This window comes from Catharus ustulatus, chromosome 6 (assembly GCF_009819885.2).
Source record: "Catharus ustulatus isolate bCatUst1 chromosome 6, bCatUst1.pri.v2, whole genome shotgun sequence".
NCBI classification, from domain to species: Eukaryota; Metazoa; Chordata; class Aves; order Passeriformes; family Turdidae; genus Catharus; species Catharus ustulatus.
Genome location: NC_046226.1, coordinates 61,004,079 through 61,025,466, shown reverse-complemented (window position 1 = coordinate 61,025,466; position 21,388 = coordinate 61,004,079). Strand labels below are relative to the sequence as shown.

The 21,388-nt window shown below is 41.8% G+C and overlaps 1 protein-coding gene across 2 annotated transcripts in view; it reads right to left on the bottom strand.

Moving 5' to 3' along the window:
• Positions 1 to 280: 280 nt before the first annotated feature.
• The window catches only part of WT1 (WT1 transcription factor), a 31,807-nt gene continuing 10,699 nt past the window's right edge, over positions 281 to 21,388 (bottom strand). Inside the window, exons 4-9 of one of the 2 annotated variants that reach the window (XM_033063143.1) lie at positions 21,242 to 21,319; positions 12,502 to 12,604; positions 10,920 to 11,070; positions 4,917 to 5,006; positions 4,026 to 4,118; positions 281 to 748 (exon numbers count right to left, since the gene is read on the bottom strand). In XM_033063143.1, coding sequence (XP_032919034.1) covers positions 627 to 748; positions 4,026 to 4,118; positions 4,917 to 5,006; positions 10,920 to 11,070; positions 12,502 to 12,604; positions 21,242 to 21,319 — 637 coding nt within the window. In that variant the 3' untranslated portion in view covers positions 281 to 626. The remainder of the gene's footprint in view (positions 749 to 4,025; positions 4,119 to 4,916; positions 5,007 to 10,919; positions 11,071 to 12,501; positions 12,605 to 21,241; positions 21,320 to 21,388) is intronic. The other variant, XM_033063145.1, reaches the window with a different exon arrangement.

Below are 21,388 nucleotides of genomic sequence, written 5' to 3'. Positions count from 1 at the left end.
ATTTTCTGTACAGGGAGGCTCTGGTTCATCTGGCTTTAGCTGCTCTAGAAAGACAACCTTTAAAAAAAGGTTTGACCTGTAAAATTCAAAAGCAGAGCTTCCAACTCTAAAAGTCTGCCCTTTGGAAGTACAAAGGTTACCAGAAGTATCTCAGGTGACTGTTCCTTCGTTTTGTGAGGAAAGCTGTGCTAGCATTCAGGAACCTCAGCATGTGCAGGGGTGATGGAAATGTAGAGCTGACCTTCAACAGGGAGGAATCATCCTACCCACTGCAGGAATTAAAAAGGTACAGCAGTTTGTACTTGGAAAAGTTCAAGTGAAAATAACACAAAAAAGCTGGAGACAGACATGAAACCTAAGCACGGTTCATAGCAATCTTGAAACCGTGGCAATCTTGCCAACTTTTGTACAAAACCACGAGTAAATATCTCTTGAACTTATGGAATAGGAACTTGTGTAGCTCCAAATGGAAGGCAGGGCTGAGCAGAATCCTACGGTTTAGTTAACTTGTGTCAGATAGGATGCGGAGACAGCTGCAGCTCTCTGACAGAGGTGATCGAGGATGGCTGAGAAAGTTTGCAGTAGCTTATAATGTCCCATCTGGTTTTGTCCCTTGTTTGAACTGTCTAAAGGGCCAACTGCAGTTTAGTCATGTTCCTCTGGTGCATGTTGTGATGACGAACTAATTCATCAGACCTGGCAAATTTTTTTTGACAGCTGGGCCACCGGCAACTGAAAGGCTTTTCACCTGTTAACAAAACACCCTGTTATTAGCTGAGCATACAGCTCATCCCAGACACTGCTGTTTGTTTTCTTTCTGTGGGGCTGTGAGGAGCTGGCAGAGCCCCTTTCAGGAGGAAAAGCACCCTGAGAGGATATGGGAGTGCCCCCAGCTCCTGCTCACACCAGCGCTCACTGCTCCCCTACCTCTGCCTCAGCCGAGGTTTAACACCAGCCTTTGCAGGTGACCTAGAGCACTTTGCAGTGGCTCATTCCCGAGGACAGGCCCTTGCTGAACACCGTGTTGCCATGATTATGCTGCTCCTAGCTCTCAAATGACCAAGTTTCAAAGCCACTCTAGTATTGGCACAAGCTTCAGCCACACCTCGGGCGGTGGTGCAGACACTCTTAGTCACTGTGGAAACTGTCAGTGGCTTTTTAGACCTTGACCTCCAGTCAAGGGGAGTTTTTTCCAGCTAATTCAGCGAGATTTTGGCTGAAGTTCTTTGAAACTGGTGAGTGTAAGTGAATATGGTAGAAGCGACAGAGTTCAGCATGAAGTCTACTGAGGCAGACTCAAACTTTTCCACTATTATCTAAATAAAGTGGATTCACATCTATCGGACATGGCAAATGCTCAAAGCAGCATTTTTCTAGCACTTTCATGAGCATGATATTCACTGCAAACAACTTCAAGACATTCGAATTTAACAAGAAATGACACCATTTTTAACTGTTTAAGCTGGTCCTTGATTTCCTACAATGTGTAAGTGGAATTTCAGGCTGTGTTTCTGATGCCACAGGAATGCTGATGGAATGCTTTCATTAGCTCAGAGCAGTACCCGGTGACTCATGCTTCTTTTTTTTCATTTTTTTTCCCCTCAAAATAAATGCACTATTTTAAAGGATGTTCATTTCTGGGGCAGGGCTCTTCACTGCTGTCTACACACCTCATCCTCTCTAACACACTCCAGACATGCTAGGGTGGTACAACCTCACCCAGGCATCTTCTCTTCTTATTTACCTCACACTTTGGGCATTTCACAAACCAAATCCAAATTCAGACAAAAGGGGATTTGGAAAAATGTGTATTCCTGTTTGCAAACTCCCATGTGAGGTCTTTAAGGTGGGAAGGGGATGCCTAAAATCTACTTTATCCACTTAGCATAGATGCTGGCAAAAGCATCAGCTATATCCCCTGGGCGCATAAAACAGTGTGGGAAAAATTGATCTGGTCAAAAACCACAGGTTTTATAAACTGATCTCCTCCCATCAGCATTATAAAACCATCCTGTGAACAGAGGCATCTGTAATATTTGTAACTCACCAGCTTCTCACAGAACTACCACAGAACAGCAGCACACTTCCACTGTTTCACAAGCAACCCTGCTTGTCCTCTCCCAGCAAGGGGAAGCAATCTCTCTTAGTTCTGTGCTGGGCATCAATTACTTTGTACAGCTCCATGGTACAGATATCAGGAATCACATTTCCATTGCTAAACATGGCTATGGATGGATAAAACTTCCTTTGTTTTTTGGTTTTGTGGGGGTGTTTTTTTGGGTTTTTTGTTTTGTTTTGTTTTCTGCTGTCACAGTGACAATGCTCGTGAAGAAAAAAAGAAAAAACCCCTGAATCTTAACAAATAGCTTGGCAGTTGACTTAAAATTAGGATAGAATTGCATGGGAGCCACCTGTGCTTTGCTTCCTCAAGATTTAACATGGAGCAAGTTGACTTGAGCTAGGTGCTCTGTCACAAAATTTAGGGGCTGAGAAAAAGAAGGAGGAATGAAGCTGCAGGGCAAGGTGGAGATGAAAAATCCCCACCCAGCCCTTGTGCTCATTCCCCTCAGGAACTGACACATCCAAAAGTGCTCCATAACATCCTGTGCCAGTGGCAGGCAGCAAACCTTGGCACTCTGTGGGGCTCAGATCACAGGGAGCCATGGGGAACCAGGACAGGGAGATGCAAAAAAAGAGAGCAAGTGCTTCACTGCAGCTAATCTGGGCCAAAAAAATTACTGGAGTCATGCAAGTCCTGAGTTAGCAGATCAGTTAGCAATGAAATGTGATGGGGAATGTAGTTTATCCCAGCCTGCCAGCGTGTTCCAACCACTTGCCATTTTGTCTCTCCCACAACATTACCTCTTGCTGGTTAAGAAAACATCTTTCTTCATGCAAATGCACAGAGACCCAGACCCTGCAGCTCAACAGGACCAGGGGGACACCCCAGGAGCACAGCCTTTGCCATTTGCAGACTGCAAGTGTAGATATGGCCATTGGGTGAAGCATTTATTTGGCCAGAGCCACAGAAAATGCCATTGTTCTCAGGTGAATCATTTCCTTTATTAAAATTTCTCTTTTATTTTTGGAAGTCTGAAATGTGTGTTTTTATGGTCCAGAAGAGAAAAAAGAATTCTTAGCAGGGAGAAAAAGATTTTCAGGCTCCTTGTCCATCTGTACAGAGACTGAATTTAAAAGGTTAACACCAGTATGGAAAACACCGTGACATCCAACAACATGCCAAAGTGCTCAGTAAACAATTATTTGGTAAAAACACTGCATATATGGCAGAAGGAACAGCAGTTGTCAGTACACTAATTCTAAAACTTACTAAAACACAGAGGTTGCTGCTTAATGGTGCTTACATTTATGTGAGGGTTGAGCAGACTAAAATGGCCTCCTTTTTTCTTTTTTTCCCCCCTGCATTTATATGAAATACTATGGTTTCTACCAAAAAAAAAAAAGTCCTTGAATATTTGAGTAAGCTTTTACTTTAGTGTCTGTCAGTGTGAGTTTGCAAAAGGCACTGCTTTTATCTGCTGGAGAGATTACAGCACAAGCAGCAACAGCAAGAGCTTTGCCCTGCTATCCTGCATTAGGCTCAGCTGACACTTGGGAGAAGCATGAGTAGGCACGAATGCTTTAGATTACAGACCTTTGGCTGAAGCTAGAATTAAAAGTTCTATCTTGTGGGGTTTTTTCAGTGAAGGCAGTAGATCAACTTGACATTTGTGGGCTGAGACCACAATGCTCATTTCATAATAGCTGACAAAATTTATTTTGCCAAGCTGAAATTTCTTAAAACATGAGGGAAGAAAGCATAGTTTCCAAAATCACCTAAATCCCTTTGTGAAAAGTGACTGTCACACTTGCCACACTGAAAAATCAGCACACTCTGAAATTATTTCTGCTGTTTTGAATGTTTAAATCCTGGCTAAGACACTTTCTAGTCATGTAATTTGCAACAACATTGATTTAAATTTAAAAAAAAAAAGAAATATAAATGTGAAGAAAAGTTTACGCACTTGTTTTACCTGTATGAGTCCTGGTATGAGTCTTCAGATGATCAGATCTGGAGAACTTTCTCTGACAGGTTTTACACTGAAAGGGCTTCACACCTAAGAGATACACAAAAAAAAAAAAAAAAAAAAATTAAAATCTGTTCTTATGCCCCAATCTTTTTGGAAGGGTGAATGAAATCAGATACTTCTGAAGTTTCAAAAGCCTGGACTTTTTTTTTTTTTTTTCTTTATTTTTTTTTGTTCTAGTTACTGTAACTGCTCCTCCCAGCCTTGTGCCTACACATTACAGAAAGTTAGTCATTAATGAGGCCACCACCCCTTGTAACCTCCTCTTCCAGTGCCTGGATCTGAAGCATCTGAACAGCTCCATCATAAACAAACCCCCACTCAAACCACTGCACCAAGGAACATCTGCAAACATTGTTAATCCTGACCCTGTGGTTTGGCACTGTGGGTATCCTGAAGGAGCAAATAGGACATAAAAAAATCAAGGTGCATAAATCTATTTTCATGTGTTCCCAATAGGTTTAGCTTACTTCACACTACTACTTTACACATGACACATAGGTCTTGTGCAAATTTTATACATTGGCAAATTTTTCTAGCAGAACTTTTTTATTTTTAAACATATTATATCCTCTATAGTGGAGACAATATAGAGCAAACAGTTTCATTATGAAAGCTGTTTCAAAAGCCACCTAAATAACCACACTAGTGCTAAAAGGCCAGTTAAAAAACCTAGACACAACCTTCCCTAAAATACACTTTTCAAGAATTTGGTGTTATGAACAGACCACATCAGAAAAGTAGTAAGAAGCTCAGGAGTGTAATTTCAGAATCACAATTCCCATATACAGATGAACTTGGATTAGCAGGCAAGTGTTGAGCACAAACCTGTGTGTCGTCTTTGGTGCCTTTTGAGTTGGTCTGAACGAGAAAATCTTCGTTCACAGTCTTTAAAATCACACTGGTAAGGTTTTTCACCTGGAGAGGAAAAACAGTTTGTCAGACCATGTGGCAAAATGATTCAAGCTGAATCAGAAGAGGAAATAATTCTCAGATTGAACTAAATTGGGTTTAAAGAAAAAACTGAGCAAGTTCCATCCACATAGGTGACAGTTTTAACCACATTAAATTAATTAGAAGAAAACTGAGCAAAAAATTCAGCCTCAGAAAAAGACGTATTCTTCCCCAAAACAAAATTTAAGTTTCTTCCATGCCATTAAATAGAATTTCCTACATAGCTGCACAGCTCCCACAGGCAAAACCATGAATTATTGCAAAGCCTCGTGTAAATATAAACTCTTCCCCTCCTCCCATGCAGTTCAGCAGACATCCTCAGGGTGGGATTTCTCTGGACTGAAAAGTAAGATCCTGAGATTTTTAGAAAAAGAAATCCCTATTTCTTATTCTAGTGTCTCAAATGAACATGGATTTCAATGCACAGGACTTCACCAGCCACATAAATATGCAAAAAGAAATGCAGCAAGTGAGGAGTCTGAAGGAAGAGGGAAATACTCCCAGCAGAGCACTGAGGTGGTGAGATTTGGCCAAGTCAAGCCAAAACAATCCTTATGCTGTCACAGGAGGAGCTCCATGATCTTCCAGGTCTGACTTATTTCTAAACTAAGGTGCCTTAGCACAACACTGGAATCCTGCTAAAGCCTCAGATATAATTCCATTTATTTAACCAGACATAAAGTCTGGTTCCAGAGGTCTCAGCATGAGCAGGAGTGGAACTTGTCTCACTGCAAAGCTGGGAGGATTTATCCTGGGCTTTATCTGCTTTTCCCTGCTGTGGGAAGCTGGGATGTAACCCAAAGGTTCTGTGGGAAGGACCTACAGGAAAACACCACCTGGAGCAGGCAGCAGGTTTGATTTCCCTCTGTCTAATTTTACAAAGGTGTCACTTTGATAAAGCTCCCTTGCAGGTGTCTGCATTTCTGATTCTGCTCTGGTGAGGAAATAAATGTATTCTGGTTGCATGGTATTATGAGACACCAAAATAAACCAGCTCAGTTTAAAGCAGATGCCTTTTGATCCAGGTGACAGAGAATTTGCAGCATATTAAGGAGAGCTTTCCAAATTCATCCCAGAGTAGCTAAAACAAAGATTTTAGAAAAGCAACTAAATCTGCAAGAACAAGCTAACTTCCTGTGACAGTCACCCCAAGGAGTTTACTGATTCTCAAACCTAGGTGTGGACAATTTCTATGTCTGCTGTGCTTAATTTATTAGCATAAGAGATTAAAGTTGCCACAGGTGTTTGAAATAGTTCCATACACTTTGACCGCAAGGGCTCCCTGGGGGGTGCCTGCTTTTCAGAAACCACTTACATCCAAGGAATTCAGCCCTTTGGCAGATTTAAGAGGGGGAATGTCAGCAGAGCAGAATGCAGTGACAGGATGATTGTCTGCTAATTGCAATATAAACTTAGAGGATGGTTAAGGAGGTATTGGAATAAAACAGCATAGAGGGTCCTATGGCATGCACATGAAAGTGTTTCTTAAAATTCTTTGGAAAATAATCTTGATTAAATAAAAGTCAGATGTAACCCATGCAGATATTAAAGGAATCAATCTGGAATGTTTACATAGGGATATGATGACAGTGGGAAGAAAACAAAAAGCAAATAAACAAAAAGAGGCACAACATTTAAACAGAAATCCTCATTTCCCTTTCCTTCTACATCTTCCATGCCAGCTGCCAAAGCTGATTGTTACATGCCTGTGAGCTCCCATAAATTTCCTCAGAACAGGACAACAGAAACATCCCAGATTAGAAAAAGTGTTAGTACTCCACTAAATTCCCACAGTGAGAGTGTCTCATTCCCCCAGACCTACCAAAGCCTCTCCAGTAAAAGGTTAAAGTCTCTTTATATGTGAAAATATCCAGTAATGCTGTCACCTTCTTATATGAACACACACAGACCCAAAACAAAACAGAAGATGCAGATGGAGCTTCACCAGCCCTTCTACATGAGACATGATTATTTACACTACTGGAAGAGGGCAGGCAAAAGAACAGTTGAACTTAGGGCATAATGAAATAATAAAGATGAGAGAGGATAGAGGGAATGGCACGTCTTCAATATTTAGGAAAATTTTTTTTTAAAAAAGGTAAAGAATTGTAAAACAAGCATGAATCTGCTTTGTACATATTGCAATAAATGTTTCTAATAAAACAAACTGATTTTGTCAAAAGTAATTAATTCAAACCAAGGGAAGTGTGCACATTTTCTCTGGAGCAAATTCATTTGTTCAGGTGCATGGGAAAACAGAAAAATCTACTGCTGTAGCAGTTGCACAAAATATTCACAGTCATTGCTTTTATTTAAGGGGTTCTGCAAGAGTAAAAACTGTTGCTAACAAGAACACATGAGAGAAGAAGGCTGATTTTGAAACCAGAGACTGCAAGTGTGAATGAGAATTTGAAGGCTGGATTATACATTCTTCACCAATATAAACCCCTTTCCTAAAATAAGTGTACCCACTTAATCAAACCAGTCCCATGATCACCACATTGCCTTACTAATTCTACATTTTTTATTTAATATAATTTGCCTCAGCAAACTCACACAAAACATGTTTATTTATTTACTAGAGGGCCTTGATAGCTAACATTTTTTGTTGTCTTCACACCATAGATCAGCTGTGATATGTCGTTACTATTCTGAAATTAACCTTGGATTTTAGATCCTTAAGTGGTTTTATTTTATGCTGTAGAAATATCAGCCTGAAAGGATAAATACCATATCCTAAAGGACAACCCTCCTGACCTACAAATTCTCATACTCCATTGCAGGTCATACCTGCAGCTGGGATTCTTTAGGCTGAAGAATATCCCTGGCAAACAGGCAGAGGATATTGTCTCTGCAAACCTGCTCAGCTTTTTGTTAGGATAAATCCAGTTTTCCCAACGAGTGGCACTGAACCCAAAGGGTCTCTGGCAAGAATGCTGATGCTTCCACCAGAAGTGAAATTTATGGGGGTCTAGACATCAGTTTGTTTCTGCCTGGAGCCTGCCACAGAATGCCAACTCACATTATTTGCTGCAAAGCTGAAAAGTTAGATGTGTTTCTGCATTTCCTTTCAGAGGCCTATCTGCTGCAGCAAAATACACCAAGATAAGAAAAAAGCCTTTTTGGTTGTACATGTTTCAATAAAGGCATTGTTAAGAACAGATAAGCAGCCTCAGAGGGTACAAAGTGTTAACATATTTTCAACTGAGGTTATTTGAAACATTGGTAAAAGCTGATTACAGAACCCAACTTTGTGTTTCAGGGCCTTGCTTGGTTTTGCAATACAGCAGCTGGGAAAGAAGGACGGAAGATCTGATGAGCCAGTCCTTTATATGTATCTATTACAGAGATAAAAAATAAAATCTAGAGCCAAGAATATCCTGCAAAGATACAATCTGTTGGTTTAATATCATATATATGTAACAGCTTGTTTTCAAATCATGTGCTCATCATTTTAAAAATGACTAAAATTGTTGATCCAGACTACACTGAGATAGCCTAAGGTAGAAGAGCTCCCATGGGTGAGTCCAGAAACACCTTACAGGAAGATTAATACAATTTTTTGTTTGGTTAGGAGAGATATGACAAACACAACCACATCATTTTTGGAGAAAACAGGCTCCAAATTCTGTTTCTGACATGCAGGAGAAGCAAGCCAGGGTTAGACAGCAATGAAGTTGGAAGAAAATGGGTCTGCATCACAACAGTGGGTTTGACTGCCCTGGACTCCTGAAGAGCATGGCAGTGGAAAACCTTCATGGCCACCAAGTCCAGACCATCCACACATCAAGCAGCCAGGAAAATAGGATAACTGGGAAGTTATCCCCTCCAGGTGCTCCCACAGGTCACCAAACCCTCCCAAAATCCAGGACTGACAGACAGGAGGAGAGAGGAAATGAAGAGCATCATTTTATAAGTCTCTGGGAATCTGGTGAGTAGAATTCCCGGATCATAATAATAGGAAATGTCTAGTACCCATTCAACAGGCTGAGGACAAAACCCTGCCACCTGCTAAAAGGGGAAAATCCCTTCTGATCCCAAATCTGAATGCACAGGCCTGGCAAGCTACCCAAGCAGTTTTCATTCCAGCAGTGTCCCATCCCTTCCTTCCTCTCTTCAGCTGAAACCAGCCTTGAAATCTCACACAGCAAAGCTGGTATCAGCAAACACAAGCTTTGGGAAACAAGCTGGCCTCTTAGGGAAAGAAACTTGCAAAGATTTGAGGAATAAATAAATTTTTGCTGCCAATATATCAAAATGTGTGTGCAGAAGGATCTGTGCCCAGAAAAGATGTTTGAGAGGAAAAGGATTTTTTTTCCTCTACTCAGTTCCACTGCAGCATGAAGCAGAGGATGGGCATGTAGGACCTCAAAGACAATGGGAGAAGCTTCTCTGGGGTGTTAGGCAGACATAGGACTATCCCCTGTGTCTTTTGGGGGTTTCCTGACTCTACAAGCCTACATTATATATGATATAATACCAAAAATCTTCTCCAGCTAAGGAAAAAACATACTTAAGCTGAAGTTCTTGTGATTGATCCAGAAATAACACTGGGAAAGCCAAGCAACTAAATGGAATAAAATACAGGACCAGAACAAAGAAATAAGACTGCTAAAACACAGAGTAAATCAATTTAGGAATGAAGGAAATTATGAGAAAAATTCAAAAATGTTTAGGCATAATGGAGAAAAATACTGAATTTAATGGCCTTCAAAAGATTTCCTAATGTTCTTGGTTCCAATTTATTTATAGAAAATTGAATACCATTTCTATAGACCTTCCTTTCTAAAGATGAACTTGTACTTACAGTCCAAAGTATTTTAAATTTTTAATTTCAACAGTTCTGGCAACAGTTGTCTCAATATTTTCTGACTTGCCCATTCATTAATTAAAAGTGCTTTGTTTGCATTTCTCACACTTGACACAATTAACTGACTGAATGGTCTCCAAAAGGAGAAGATTGCATCTTGTATGAAATGTTAGACCATCTGCTAGGTGACCCAGCATGGGCTGCTTTCCTGTATCAGTGGTTAACCGAACATCCATATTTACAGATTACATCCACAGACTTCTAGGTAAGCACAGAAAGAACTTTCTAAATAAAAATATGACAATCAATTAAAAAAAAAAAACTCAGAAGGAACATATCTAAAATATAACATAATTTTACATGTGCAACACCATAAATCTCCCAATAGTGGAAATAACTCTGTTTACTCTTTGGCAATGTTCAGCAGAGCATTTGATTTCCACATTTTGAGGTCTTATTTCCTGAACTCAGAGAGAACTCAGACTTTACCCTACAAATAACTGGCTTCAGGCTCAATTCTTTATGGAAAGATCCCATAGCAGGGAACCTATTTGCCAATCCCTGCCTACACCCCCAACCTGAAAAGGTGTACACAGGAGACCAAGAGGATGCTGAATGTCTAGGCTCCTCTTGAAGAGGAAACTTCTTAATAATTAACATTAGATGAGATTTGGAGTGACATTCAATCATCCCAAATAAGGGGAGAAAGAAGAAAAAAAAAATTAAAAGAGAAAACAACTCATAGCCCTGTAATAGAATGAGAGGGAGGAGGTGATCAACTTGCTGTGTGTTTTTCTTAGCTATATCCAGAGAGCCTTCAGCTCCAATAGAGGAGTTGCCCAGATGACAGAGGGGTTGCCCAGCTGGCAGAGGGGTTACCCAGCTGACAGAGGGGTTGCCCAGCTGACAGAAGGGTTACCCAGCTGACAGAGGGGTTGCCCAGCTGACAGAGCACACTCTCACTCATCTGACGGACCCTCGCACTCCCTGACCTGGCAGAGCATTTCATTCCCCTTGGGCTATCTCAAACTCCCCACACCCACTGCTGTGCTGTGATTTGTACCCACCAGTGTGCTTTCTGCTGTGCATCTGCAGGTGGGACAGCTTGAAGTATCTCTTGTTGCAGCCAGGGTAGGCGCACATGAAGGGACGCTTCTCGTTGGTCTCGCTCGCCGACCGCACGATGGTCGGAGCCACTCCGGGCACTCGCCGGACGTCCTGCAAGGACAGAGACCTGCTGAGGCCACCTGGGTGCTCCCAGCTTTGGCTTCACTCCTTCAGGTCACCCAACACCTCCCCAGCACAAGGAGATACTGGGATGGATCTTACTGGAAATGGGAACTTCTGTTGCATTCTACATCAACAGCCTTAGTACGCTTTAATCGGTTCTCTGCAGTGTTCAAATTATCTGAAGGTGAAGCACAGTGAGCTCTACTTAGTGAATCCTCTCACCAGTGTTTGTGTGTGAGACTGAATGGCTCACTCTGACCTCATGCATAACCACACAATCCTGGCAGAGCCCTCATTGCCACAGAAAACAGTGTGAAGTTTTGAAGTTTTAACAGTTTATAACAGGGTGAGATGTAAGAGCATGAGCCAGAGGAGTATTGTCCTTTTTGTTTTAAATAATTTATTCTAAATATCTATTTAAATATTTTAAATAACAAAATATTTGTTAAAATAAATGTTTTAAATATGAAGTTAAAGCACAAGGAAATTGATGTCCTGGATTAACACAAATTGATTAACAGCAAAACAAAAACAGCTGTCTAGGTGGAGCTGGTGAATAGTTCAGCCTTAATGCATTTTGGCCACTGTCACAATGTTCCATCAAAGGTGATCTCCTCCTTCTGGTATAATTAACTTCCTTAAACAATGTCAACCATTTACTTTTATTCACTCAGCAAAAGCTGGCTCAGGAGCCTGTTTCTGAGAGCTTGTCCCTGAATGATGACTTGCTAAACTACAGAGAAAAGGAAAAGGAGAAAAGATGCTATCTAAACCCACTGATGTATGTTGACAACAGAGCAACACAGAAGAAAGAGACAGCTACTCTGTAATGACTTTGCCATCAGTTTTAACGAGGCATGTCTTTTACAGGGGTATTTAATAATGATATGACTGTCTCAGAAAGGGAGGAAATGAACTCCCGTGGATGGCAAGTTCCTCCCAAATACTCACTAATTACTTAGTTATTAGGAAACAATCACATATTTGGTTTTAAGGTAACACATTTGAATTAGTAAAGTTTCAGAAACACATAAAAGTAAAATGCCATCTAACACTTTCATATAGGTAGTTATTAGATATAGTCCAGTATAATCACACAGGCTTCCCATGGCCAGAGGGATTGGAGCTAGGAGCTGGAAACTGGATCACATATTATGAACCATTGTGAGAAACTGGTAAGGACATTGCCTTGCAGAAATACTTCAGGAGAAGAGATGAGCAGTTTTAAAGGACTGTTTCAGAAAGAAATCAAATGTTCAGTGGCTTCAGTGAAGTCAGGGCACGTTCATAAAGCATTTCTTGATAGCATGGGGAAGCAGCAAAACAAGGATGGGTTTGCAAACACCAGTGAAGCAGTGAATGAGCACCAAAAACAGGGAGAATTTCACTTCCCTGTGAAGAACGCCCCACCATACTCACTTGTATGCCTCTAAAGACTCCGTGGGTGTGTATTCTGTACTGGGCCCCACAGCTGTACAACATGGGAGCACTGTGGTTCTCATTTTCATACCCCGCTGTGTGCCTGTAAATAAAGAGGGGAACCATGAAAAACTTAAATATTATTCAGTGCTCAGCTCCATGTGAGGGGTTTCTTTCCTTAAGTCAGTGCTAACATAAGCAGAGTTCACTTTTATCAGCCATGATATCCAAGTTCAAGCAGAATTCACCAAAGGAAACCTGCTCTGCCTTCATTCACATGGATCTGCTCCCACTGGCACAATGCACTGACCCAATACATGCATCTATTAATATCCATTAAGGTATCCAGGGGAAAAAGAAAAAAGAAGAAATCGTCATAATTTGAACTCTGATGTACTTCCACAAAGATTTTAGGTAAGAGGAAAAAATTCACATAGCAGCACAACGGTGTCATGTGCACATGTTCACGTTATTTATCAGTCAAACGTGGGGCTGCCTATTGCTAATATCTTTTGGAATGAGCAAAATGCCTCAAGTTTCACATTAAGTGCAGTGGATTTTTGTCAGCACCTCATGACTCAGATATTACCCGATACTACCAAGCAAGTGATGACATTTATAAGAATAGCAGTCATGTACTCATAAACAGAGATTACAAATCAGTGTCTAAACTATTTATCCCATGTATCAGTTTGCAGGATGCACTACAGAGTAACCCTTTATAAAAATAAAATTTAAAAAAAACCCAGCCTATTCCTACTAGGTATATATTTTCACAATAATTCTAAGATTTTGTAAATTTTGGTGTGTTTTGGGGTTGCCCATATGTTTTGTCTAATTATGTTCTTCAAAATCCTGTGTTCTCCTGTCCTGCATGTTAGAACATTGCTGTGTCCCCTGTTTCCAGCCTTCCTAATGTCAAAATCACATAAATGCATTTCAGGCTTAATTTTTGAATGAGTATGTTACCTTATCACTTGTAGAAGTATGCATTGGCAATGGTAAGTGTACATGTTTTACACAACACCAGAAATTAGAAAGCCCAGAAGAAAACCCCAGGGCACACAGCTAGGGACAAAGATGGATATGTAGGATGTTATCCCAGTCTTTGCCAAATGCTTGCAATAGCAATTTGAAGGGGTCCCTGAGGTCCAGACTCTCATTTCACTGGTCCTTCCTTTCCCTTCACTCCAAGTTCATGTGCAGAGTAGAATTACAAGGAAGTTTTAAACCTCTTAAGTGATTTGCAGAACAGGCAGTGGAGCTGGAATGTGGGACTTGTCTAAAGGGTTAGTGAGCCTGGGGGCAGAGGAGGGGAGCAGCTCTGGGTGCAGCTCTCCTTGCAGAGGATGGGCTGCACCCCTCACCATTCACCTGGCAGGCTGCTACCTGGCACAGGTGCTCTCTGAGGTCACTGCTTCCACTGGTCTGCAGTGGTAGTGTCAAATCCTGGCTCCACCTGACTGTTCAAACCAAAGGTTACATCTTTTGGGAAGCTTTGCTCTGCTTATTTCAATTTTAATTCAGTTTCAAGGTGGTCATAATGAAATAAGTTATGGAGGGGTGGCAAGAAATGATCTCTGTTCTGTAGTAATGCCTGTAATAATTGATAAAGAAGATACCATTTGCTGGTTTTAATGGATTAAACTATGCTGTAGATGTGTACCATGTCCAAATAAATATGATCTTTTCTCTGCCCAGAGCCCACAAGTAGCCTTTTGCAGCCTAATTCAAGTAACAAATTACCATTTGCTGTCACCATTTGATCAGCACAGATTCCCCACCAGCAGCATCAAATTTTCCTCTCTGTTTAAAGGCAGCAAGTCTGTACATGTCAAAAAAATTATTTTTTTAAAATAAAAATAAAAATAAAAAGCAAGAGGTGTTGAAATCCCCCAACCCATGGTGATAGCCATGTTGATCACAAATTGCACAGTGCATCTTGAAAGAGCAATGGAATGAGAGCCACCATGGAAAAGGAGGAGGTTCTGCAGCAGAAGCTGGTGCTGCCCTGTAGCCCAGCAGTAAATCAAGGGTAAATGTCAACTTCAGCACTGGTCACCCTGAGTGTAACCTCCCCTTCACGCCTGTCCTAACAACCTGAAGCACTACAATAAACAACAGGCACAAAGGCAGATAAGAATTCCCAGGGCAGAAACTTTGTAAGGAGAAGCAGGAATATGTAGTAAAATCTTATACCATAAAACACAGCCCCACTTTCCCTCCAAATTCTCACGATTTTCATCTTCCTGTGATAACCTTTTTTGTAAAGACCAGTCAGTTCTGAAATAATTCCTCCCAGGAATAAGAGGCAGAACAAAGACCCTAAGGAATGGCTCTATGAATAAGGGGTATCCTCCAGATGATCTCCATCTCAGTTTTTATTGCACAGTTGGGAAGCCTTCCTCAACAGCCAGCCTTTCACACATTTCCTCCCCTTATTTCTAGTTATACTTCGCTAAAACTGCACATACAACTGCAAAGCCATGAAGATTAAAACCTGTTTTCTGAGCCCCTTGACCCATAATACACTAAGTCCTTACCCAGCTCCCTAGGAGAGATGCTTTAATAACTAGGAGCCCTATTTCTCATTTTACATTGGGCACATTTCCATCAGCACTGGCTGGTACTCAGCATGGCCATATGGCTGCTGACAGCAAAATGGATCATGAGAGATTTCTTGGTTAAAACACTATTTATTCATTATGGAGCACTGTGGAATAATCTGACCTTTGGGAGGGATAGAAATTAACAGGTGGATATTCTTAGAAACTGGAACACTGAAGGAAGAGTTTTCACAAACTGTCCCCACACCACTGCTCTCTTGAAGTCCAGCCTTCACTCTGAATCCATAGTAACCTCACAGGGAAATACAGTTCTTTCTCTTTTTACTCCATGCTTTACCCATGATTTATGCCACAAAGTGCACATCATAGTTGGCACACTTGGCTTGTTTCATATGGCTGCAGTTTATATTCTATCATAAAGGCAGGGGTAGAAGAACAGATACAAATCTAAATCCATTATTAAACTCAAACACCTGCTTTATTGCATGCAAGAGATAATTAGCAAATGCAATGCCACAGACATGAGGAATACAAGTAATTGGTGAATTTATACCTGCAGTGCATTAACTAAATGGAAATCTCCAGAGGGTAGAACAATCCTTAACTTTCATCTTTTCTAGTCAGGCACTCTGTGTTTAAGTAGGCAAAGAGACAAGGCCTTATAAGCACAGCTGAATTAACCAAAGAAGAAAAAAAATCCAGAAAAAAAATCCCCAGTAAGGCCCAGAGTCACACTTAGGAGAAAACTGGACTGTTCCCTCAAAAAGACTCAAAACTAAGCAAGACCAGATGCAGCCAAACTGCCCTGCCAGGATCCAGCACGACTTTTTGTTTGAGCAAGGACTGAAGGATTTGGCCTCCCATTCCAGGTATGTCATTATTTGTAAATACACAACTGCCTTTAACTTCAGTCAGAACTGCTTAAAGGTAGAAATGGACTATGAATAGTTAGAGTTTGGGTTAGTTGGTGAAAAAAGGACTCAGTGTATTTTGTTCTCTGGATCTAGACAGCCAGACCTGGAAACACAGCCATAAAATGTAATTCTTGATAACTGGGAAACAAAGGCTGATCCTCAGAAAGGAAGAGCTCTGTGCTGCAGAGTATTTAGAAGCACTTGCATTTGCCATTAGCCCAGCAAATCCTTAACACTCGCAGAGTAGCTCTTTTAAAATGATTAATCTCAGACTTGTACAGATTGTACAGAGATTAATAAAAATGAAGGGTTTACAGATGAGAATGTGTGATGAAAAACAGAGCAGCTTTAGAGAGTTGTATCAATTTAAGTGGTTATAAAAAAAACCCTCATAAAAGATGACATTCTAATCTGAATATTTAAAAAAATAATCAAGCTGCAATTTCTCTCTCACACCATTTTTACTTTGTAAAACTGCAATTGCCTGTCTAATGTATGAAGCAGCTACAACTTAATCTGAAGAGTTAAGCTTTTTATTATTATTTCATAAACCAAAAAAGGGAAGCTTTAAGGCACACTGAGGAGAGCTAGAAAATTTCAGATGAAACATGAATACACATTGATTCATGAGATTCAGACTTGGAAGAATAAAAAAAGCCAGAAAGCAAGATTACATAAAACAGGCACCACATTAAGCTTCAATTTAATTGTGTTTCACTGCAGGAACAGGAATTTTAGGGTTTAGAAACAGAGCCAAAAATGAGGCAAAGTGAGGGTGTGGGCTAGTCCCGTTGATAACAGAACATAAAGGAAGAGAAGTAGAGTTAATTCCCTCTGCTAAAATATTTACCATCCTTGCACCCTGGGAAAAAATATGTATGGAGACAGAAAAAGATCCTGATTAGCCATATAGAAGATCCTGTTTCTGCCTGGTTTTTGTCTAATACTATTATGGAGGGTGGAGTATGAAGCTGCATTTTTATCTGCCCTTTCCAAGGCTAAGGAATATTAAAAAATGTGATTTCACAGATTTGAGCCCTTCTGCCATCCTCAATGGGAGAATCAGCTGGCTAGTGAAAGGAAGGCTCTAAATTTTCAGGGGACCTTTGTGTTTCTGACTTCAATAGTCTTTCTTTGGTTTGGGATTTTTTTACCATCGACCTGAGTGGATTTCACCAAACCCTTCGCTTCAGAACAAGACCATCAGGGTGGGAAAGGATAAATTCCATATTAGAGACTGGAGGTTATTGCCCATTTCCAGCTCATCTTGACTGCAGAACTGAACCCAAGTTTTGCACCCTCAAATTTTACTAATAATACCACCGATGCTAAACAGAAAAACCTTTAAAAACCACTCCTGAACAGGAAAGGTTTTCACTGCCTTGTTTTAGATGCAGTTTTAATAGTGTTCTACAGAGATTATACCAATATTCCTCACAGTGAGCCTGAGAAAACAGCAATAAATGCCAATTTCCATGGAACATGCTGAGTGCTTAACATCCAAGCAAAACCAAAATGGGAAAACCAAAATGTTGTCTGGTTTTATGCCTGATTTTCATATGACTGTAAGAAATATGGATTAGAGCTTTTTACTCAAGCAGCTGAAGAGAAAATTACATTGAGACTTGCTGTTGGGAATGTAGCTACACTTCTTGTCTACCATGCTGTATCACTTCCTGCTTGGTAGCAGTTATTTCCATGTCACTTTTACACTTAACTCATCAAAATTTAAAGGAGGTTTTATAGCCCTGGGATCTTCCTCTCGAACCACTATGGAAGGAAGCAGTGGTTTTCATATTGGACAAATGAAAAAGCAACACAAAAATATGAATGACAGAAACTGATGGCAAAAGTGTCCACTAATGTGGAATGTGAATTTTGAGATGTCTGGGACCCACTGACTTTCCTGCAACAGAATAAATCTGATCCCAGCAGCTCCAAACAAAATACCACAAACGAGGAACAAATCATCAGCAAACAGTCTGAGAAGATAAAATCCAGTCCCACAGCGAGATTCACTGCCTTAACAATGAAGCTTTCCTTTCAGATTCTAGAAATTGCCAGTTTGTGAGACAGCTTGCAGACAAGCCAGCCCTCCCCCTGGTCCACCCCAAGTTCAGAAGGTGACAGAGGGATGCCTGGACAAACAAGCAACACAATTAACAGACACAAGCTCTCAAAGCACTCCTCTTCCCTCACATGAGTTGTCAGAGCTCAATCAGAGGCTCTATCAATTTGCAGTTCCAAATCCATGTGAAAACCTACAATGCAGATTCAAGTAAAATCTAAAATGCAGATTCAAGCCACTTGGGTTGTGTGATAGCAGTAGTGGGTCTTCTTGAGGGACAGCTCTTGGCAGAGGGAAGGTCATCTTGGGCCATCAGACATTCTTTTGGTTTGCCAGCAAGTAGAAATCTCAGATGTCTCTCTTCACCATTTAGCAATCATCAGGATCTCTGTTCCACACCTTTTCCTGCCCACCTCTGCCTTTCTCTCGCGCCTTCCACAGATTCCTAATGTTTACACCTCCTGAAAGCACTCAGACCAAACTCCACTGATATGTAGAAACTTCTTGCTCTCAGTTCCAATATCCAATATTAAAATATTCATGAAGGAAAAAGCATTCAGGAAAAAGTCTCCCATGGCCTTAAAGCCACAAGCTGAAGCAGGCTCTGAGCAGATGAAATCATTCAAAAGTTTAGATGCCAGGCTCTTGCTGCTGCTGATACATAAGCTGGCAACTCAATGGGAATGGTTTTCACAATGACTGGAAAGGACACAGCTTTGGCCACCTGACAGTACTCTGTGCCCAATTTCAAACTTTTAATCTTGGTTGAGGAGATTCTGGAGCTGATCACTCAAATGTTGGCAAGACTGTGAAGAGCTAGAACCAGGATGCTCTCAGATAAACTGCTGGACAACCTCAGCACAGAAACTGCCAACTAACTCTACCTAAACTGCACTGCAAAAGCTTCATTTCAGTGTGTCAACTTATCCTGAACATGAACCCAGAAAAGGAAGCTACTGACCTGGTCTGCTGTCAAGTATAAAGAGTAAGTTTTATATAACTGTAGAGTTCTCTAACTATTTGCAGAACTCACTGGCAACGTTTTCTTCCTTCTCATAATGTGCAAAAGTCTCACTGAAGCCAGGAAGAAGTGCTGGGGAGAGCTGAAGGCAAGGAGCTGAACTGGGACTGTCATTGTTGGACAGAATCTAGAAGCTCCATATTTCAACAGGAAGATTGACTCCAAAATTCTTAAATTACAACTACGAGATTGAGAAAAGCATCTGAAACACTAAACGCCTGGGAATCACTTATGAACAGTTCATATATTTTAAAGATGTAAATCTTGGGAAGAATACCTTATGTTCATGGCAACTGAGATTGGAGGTACTGTGTATTGTAACTCTCAGCCAGAAAAGACAGATAACTATTTTGGCTCATATTACCAGTGATGAGGCTATGTCTAGCACTGATTTTCCACAGATTCTACAATCTTGGCCTATACCAAAACTTTCAGCTTTGTTTTACCATAGATCATTCATCTTGATTCTTTCCCCCTTTCCATGCATCCTAGGTCACATACTTTACACTGCTAACAGTCTGACTCCTGGACAAGTAAGAAGCCATTTATTTTGTTCAGTACTCCTTTAATATTTCTATTGTGACTTTTTTTTTAAACTGAGTTCCCCAAAGAATAACCTCTTCCTTGCTTTAATAACTTGGACCTCAGTCAAGGTTGATGTGTTTCTCCATTTTGCAGGATATTTTCTTCAGAAGAGACAAAACAGTGTCTAATATTGCAATGACTGATCTTTAAAGGGTACAGTTTCAAGAGGAAATCAAAAAGACTTACAAAAGAAAAGTAGGAAATAGCCTTTAAAAAGAAGGGATAGGCAGCAAAGACAGTGAGCTGTACACAGCTGTAGGATTTTGGGATCTTCTTTAACCAGAAGAAAACCCCTTGACAGATTTCTTCAGGCTCCATTCCCTTGCCCACTTCAATTCAGACATTTAACTACACTGCTCCCTCTAACCTTCAAACACCATTGCTTTATGAGCTACAAGGAGACCCATAATATTTTTTTTCTTTATCACAGTACAGCAGTGTACACAAAGGCCATCTTGAAGAAGATTTTCACATCTCTTCCACAGCTGCATGAAAGCACAGATCTGTGCAGGCTTTTATCAGCCTCTCCTGCTGATCCTTGAGACTTCACATGCTTGGACACTGAGAACATCTCAGAGCTGGCAATACCTGCCTTCAGTGGGGGAGTTTTCAGAGCTAATTATCTCCTCAGAGCAGTGAATTATCTACTCTGAGCGGAGCAGGCAATCTTTAGATCCAAAGGTGGCTCTGCCACTCAGGGATGGACCGAAGTGAGGATGTGGAAACGCCCCAGCCCCGCGGGGGGTTGGGTGGGCTGGAGGATGCCCGGTCCTGGCAGAACCGCGGGGGGATGCCCAGCCCTGGCAGAACCGCTGGGGGATGCTCAGCCCTGGCAGAACCGCTGGGGGATGCTCAGCCCTGGCAGAACCGCGGGGGGGATGCCCGGCCCTGGCAGAACCGTTGGGGGATACCCAGCCCTGGCAGAACCGCTGGGGGATACCCAGCCCTGGCAGAACCGCTGGAAGCACCGGGCTCGGTGGGTGCGGAGATAGAGGGAGCGGCCCCGGAGCTCTGGCCGCCCTGCAGCGGCCGCCACCCCGGCGGGGCCCCGCGGCGCCTCGGAGCCTTCCTGCCCGGCCGGCCGCAGGAAGCCCCGCGGGGGAGGCGGGCCGGAGCCGGAGCCTCTTCCCGGCAGGTGGGAGGGCGACAATGGCCGGGAGGAAGGAAGCCGGGAGGCGGCCGGGCCGGGACACAGGACGCAGGGCCTGGCGAAGGCAGGGAAAGGGAAGAGGGATGGTAAGAAGGGGCGACGGCTCAAGGAGGAGAGCGCGAAGTGGCCGCGGCTGCGCCTCCGGGAGGGGCCCGGGACCGGGAGTGGGCACAGCCCTGCCCTGCCCGGTGCCACCGGAGCCCCCGGCACACCCAGAGCTGCGATCCCTGCCAGAACCCCGACCCTCCGCCCGGGCTGCGGCAAAGATCATCAAAAACACGGCAAACTGCAGCCCGGTGATGAGCCGCTCTCAGGACCCGACAGCACTTTTTTCGTGCAAGTGGCCAGATTCAAATGATAAAACCCAATATGAAGTTAGCTCAGCAATGCAGATTCGCTAGGGGCAACAGGTTACAAGATAACAAATCTCCTTACCCTTTCAGTGTGGATCCCAAGTTCATTTGATTCCATGTCATGCATTCAAGCTGTGAGGTCATCTGGTATAAATTGTCACTGTTGTGAAAAGATGTAGAATTAGATCTAAAATTGCAGCTATGAAATAAAAATCAAACTATCAGAATA